Source organism: Sphaeroforma arctica (genome assembly GCF_001186125.1).
Source record: "Sphaeroforma arctica JP610 unplaced genomic scaffold supercont1.240, whole genome shotgun sequence".
Taxonomy (NCBI): Eukaryota; class Ichthyosporea; order Ichthyophonida; genus Sphaeroforma; species Sphaeroforma arctica.
In genome coordinates, this window is record NW_014040318.1 from 11,753 (window position 1) to 16,144 (window position 4,392).

Below are 4,392 nucleotides of genomic sequence, written 5' to 3' on the forward strand. Positions count from 1 at the left end.
TATAATATTTATAATATAATCGGTGTATAAAGTCAGTGTTATGAACTTATAGGCACTCACACATTTTATACCTACGCGAGTAGCACCTTTGAAAGTAAGGGGTTTATTTTTTAGTACATGAAACACAGAGGGATGCATACCTTCAGTTTGCCATCTATCGGAATCCCTACGGAAGGAAATGTAGAGGAGTTTTCTGTGAGTTTTTCTTATCTCGCAAGTATGTATTTCTTGCTTTTCCAATTTTTACCATACCGAAAATGCAATACCTATCTCGGTTATATGCAAAATCGTCTCTACGTTGTATCCCATACACTGTACGATCTTATTGCTGATAAATTAAAAATGGGCCGTCCTGGTATACAATTCTAACATTGATCTGCTTCTCACATTTGTAGTCTAGAGACGAGCAGGCGCCGATGATGATCTTCTACAAGGCCACCGCACGGTTAAAGAAATGTGTGCGCTTGTTGGAATCGGCGACGCTGGAGCTCGAGCAGATACTCGGCATCGAAGAACTGCACCGATGTCAAACAGGTAAGCCGCAATGCTTGTGTATATCTTTTGCCTGGTGTATTGAAAGGGCTCAGATCGTGTGGTAACTCTAAGAATGTGCGTACTTTTCAGCTGTGTGATGTACAACCTGCATGATAGATAGTAGTTAGTGTTTATGATGAATGAAGGTATCGTTCTTGATTTTGGTTGGGCATTGACCCACTTTCAGGGATGCACGCTGGTGTGCTGCTGTCGAATCGTCCAATTATGTTCGTCACGGCACTCTCATATTGCAACATCTATTTCTGGGCGAAACTCTTTTTGTAAGCACTCATTCCGTTCAGCTTCTATGAACGTATCGAAAATTCAAAACATTTCGCAGTTGATGCGCACTAGTTATAGTCGGCGTATCCGAGCCACTTAATGCTTAATGCACTCTCGTTTCTATCACCACGCAGAGGTGTTGAATGCTCTGGAGATGGTATTTTCTATCAGCAATGACCCACGAGAGTCCAGAGACTACAGATTAAAGTTCTCCGCAGACGTACAGGAGGAGTTACAGCACACTTTATTATGGGGTATGCTGTATACCATTCACTGGTCGTCTCGAAGGTCTGCACCGTTCTTTGACACTCAAATCCAAGACGTTCTATTCTACTGTTCGTGTCTTGATATATAGGTATATACAGAGCTACACACAGCGTATTTGATGCTCATGCACCGTTTCACGTTTGCATCACACACGCAGAAACTTTATTGTTCGCTGCTGAACTGATCACGGATGGTCGGGTCTTGGAGGGTCGGGAGAGAGTCACGGATCGTCTAAGACCGACCGCGATATATTTATGCGACTCTTTTGAGTCGGTTAACAGGGTACTGCGAGCTCAGGTATATATATGTGATGAGTTGCATCGGGGTTGGTGCTTGATAATTCTTTCAGCGGGTGTTCCGGTGGGTGTTGGTCTGTGGGTTTGTAGATTGTGGAGTGGGTTTTCTGTTGATGTCGAGTGTGTCTGCATGCATGAGTGATCACGACATGTATGTGTCATTGCCCACTAGAAAGTATTCGTTTAATTGATCGATACGTATATTTTCATAGGGCAATTGCGCGGTGCAATTCAACCTCAAAGGTATAGCGTAGTCGAGGGGGCGACCGGCGTAGGTTTTGGTGTGACCTCGTTTTGTAAGCTTTTGTCTTTAGATCTCTGTCCTCAGATAGCGAGGTGTCTATCGACGAACTAAACACAAGAGATAGAAGGGATGTTACGAAGTGATATATATTGCGTGAAAGGCTTGCCATGGTTGGACATCGGTGCGTTCACCCTACTGATTAGTACGCCAGAGTGAGCTCAATGGGAAGCATACAAATTCATATTCCCTACATTTCGAATGCACAACTCACTACAGGCGAAGAAAAATCCCACTGTATATACGCCGGCTGTATTGGCGGCCTTAAGGCAGTTTGACATCGCATGGACTGCTTTCGAGAATTTATATGTACAGGTAAGGAGTGACATTCTATTCTCTGTCTGTAGCACTGAGTCTTGTCGGCTGTAGAGTGTGTTGGGACAGTTATGTATGCCAGCACTTGTCAGGTATATGTAGGCGTGGAGGTCACACTTTTCTATGCGAAGCTGAAGACAATCAGTCGAGAGTAATCGTATATAGTTAAGATATGAAATTACTAAGTGTAGGTGGAGTCCCGGAGTTTGTCGACAGCGCCGTATCTGCGCTGCATTTCGCTCGTCGTTAACAGTATGCAAGATCAACAATATATATATATATACATGTCGAATCCTGACATGCACCTACTAGTATAACCCCTTTTAAGACCTTCCTTCCTCGGGTTACAGGCGGTTGTGCCCTGTCGCGGCAACGAGGACTTTGAAACGCGACAGGAGATCACCATCCTGTTCAGCGAAGGCGTGCTGCTCGGTTTAAGGAAGAAATACATCACACAGGTACAAGTTGTGCACCGGAGTGATCTAGCACACACACCAGCCGTCAGCTTGTCGTGTCATATTGTGAAGTTGCGTGTAAACTTCCTTCCTGCGTCCGTGTGTAGATCTATGGTTCAATGCGTGATAGGTGTATTGCGCTTCCGTTGAGCTCGGAATTGGAATTAGAATCGGCATTGGACCAGATTTTTTTGAGTGTGGTAAAACGTGTTCGGGGTTACTATGCAGCACTTCTCTGTAAAGTGTTATCTTGCACACCACTCGCAAAGGTTTGACGCCTTCGATCGTATCCATCTTTATTTACGTCATTGCAATTGTACTGCGCAAGTATCTTGTATTCCTTCGGCCAATTGCTCACACGTTCATATCGCATCTACGCTCGAATCCCTATCCAGACGGACATAGACGACTACGAGCCGATGGTCATGCAAGCAATCCCGCGCTTAGGAGTGCTTACTGGTATTCTGCAGAATCCTGAAGAATTGGTAAACTATAAATGGATGGCTGATTCAGGTATGACCCATGACTAGGCTGTTTTTGTTGTTCAGAGATTTGTCTATAAATAGCTGGCTGATTGTTCAGAGATTTGTCTATAAATAGATGGCTGATTCAGGTATGACCCATGACTAGGCTTTATTTGTTGTTCAGAGATTTGTCTATAAATAGATGGCTGATTGTTCAGAGATTTGTCCTTAAATAGATGGCTGATTCAGGTATGACCCAGGACTAGGCTTTATTTGTTGTTCAGATGGTTTTATAATGGTCTATTCAATACACTCAACAACATTCATATCATGGGTCTTCCCAGCCACTTTGCTCAAGTCGATATCCGAGCGGATGGTTGGCTTGGCCCCCGGCGACATCCAAAAGCTAGAGATCTACTTGGTAGAGGGTGTAGACGACGCACCAAAAGGCGACATGAGTGCAGAGAGAGCCGATGTAGGCCCAGTCACAGCGAAACCAGAAGTTCTGCACAAGCTGTTTGTGGACATCTCTCAAGTTGCCGATGATATGTGCCGGGGACCTAAGAACAAAGGGCATAGGCAAATCCTGAGGTATGGATGATTGTGCATGCGGCTCGGAGCGTGACTACGAGTATGTAGTGTGTGTGCTTGCGCATGTACACATGTTCAGAATGCACGTTTTGAGAGCGTGTTGCATTGCGTTTTAGCGACGATAAGTGTGGGCTTCGATGGTGGCCGTCCACAAATGCAAGGCAGAATTTGATTCATCATGCGAGCGATGGTGTTTCAGAAGCTATGTGCGTGTCGCCTCGACCGGTGTGGTACAATGCACCTCGACCGGTGTGGTACAATGCACCTCATCGTTAGCGCGAGCATTTCACTTCCCCGCACGTCCAATTCAAGTTATGTTCGTTTGTGTCTTCTGCGTTTGCACATGTGTATACATATGCTCCTTCTCACCCGCCTGCGTGTGTATGGCATCTGTTCCAGGCTAGGGCGGGCTGCTGAATGTGCGCCTGTGTGCTTAGAACGAATCGCTGAGTGCGTTAAGTTCTTCGTAGGTATGCGTGCGGCAGTCGAATGTACGCGTTTTTCAGCGCAAGTGTTCGTTCTTCATCGTCCGCAAGATGTGCTACCGGATAATCGGGTACTATTACTTGCATACTTGGCTATAGGTATACTTCAATTACACAGATTCTTTAACCACTCTGTCTCACATGACCCCATACCCCCGCGTATTTCCACAGCACCTTGTTCAAGATGTATCAGAACCAGCCAATTGACATCACTTCCGATGAGCCCGTAACTCGCATCTCAAATATTGACGATGTAGAAATCACAAATGACGATGACACAGATCCGTTGAATGACGGTATGTGCGTATGTAATCATCTAAGTATACTACTACTCCGTTTGTTTTCAGTATACTTTTCAGTATACTACTAAGACGTTCAACCAACAATACTACTAGTCCGCTT

General features: G+C 45.0%; 1 protein-coding gene across 1 annotated transcript in view; it reads left to right on the forward strand.

Moving 5' to 3' along the window:
- SARC_04340 (hypothetical protein) overlaps window positions 1–4,360 on the forward strand; it is a gene marked incomplete at both ends in the record, with an annotated part of 8,156 nt that extends 3,796 nt beyond the window's left edge. The window contains 8 exons of the mRNA XM_014301826.1: window positions 396–534; window positions 951–1,070; window positions 1,241–1,380; window positions 1,900–1,995; window positions 2,346–2,453; window positions 2,846–2,963; window positions 3,259–3,505; window positions 4,162–4,360. Coding sequence (XP_014157301.1) covers window positions 396–534; window positions 951–1,070; window positions 1,241–1,380; window positions 1,900–1,995; window positions 2,346–2,453; window positions 2,846–2,963; window positions 3,259–3,505; window positions 4,162–4,360 — 1,167 coding nt within the window. The remainder of the gene's footprint in view (window positions 1–395; window positions 535–950; window positions 1,071–1,240; window positions 1,381–1,899; window positions 1,996–2,345; window positions 2,454–2,845; window positions 2,964–3,258; window positions 3,506–4,161) is intronic.
- Between the last annotated feature and the right edge of the window lie 32 nt (window positions 4,361–4,392).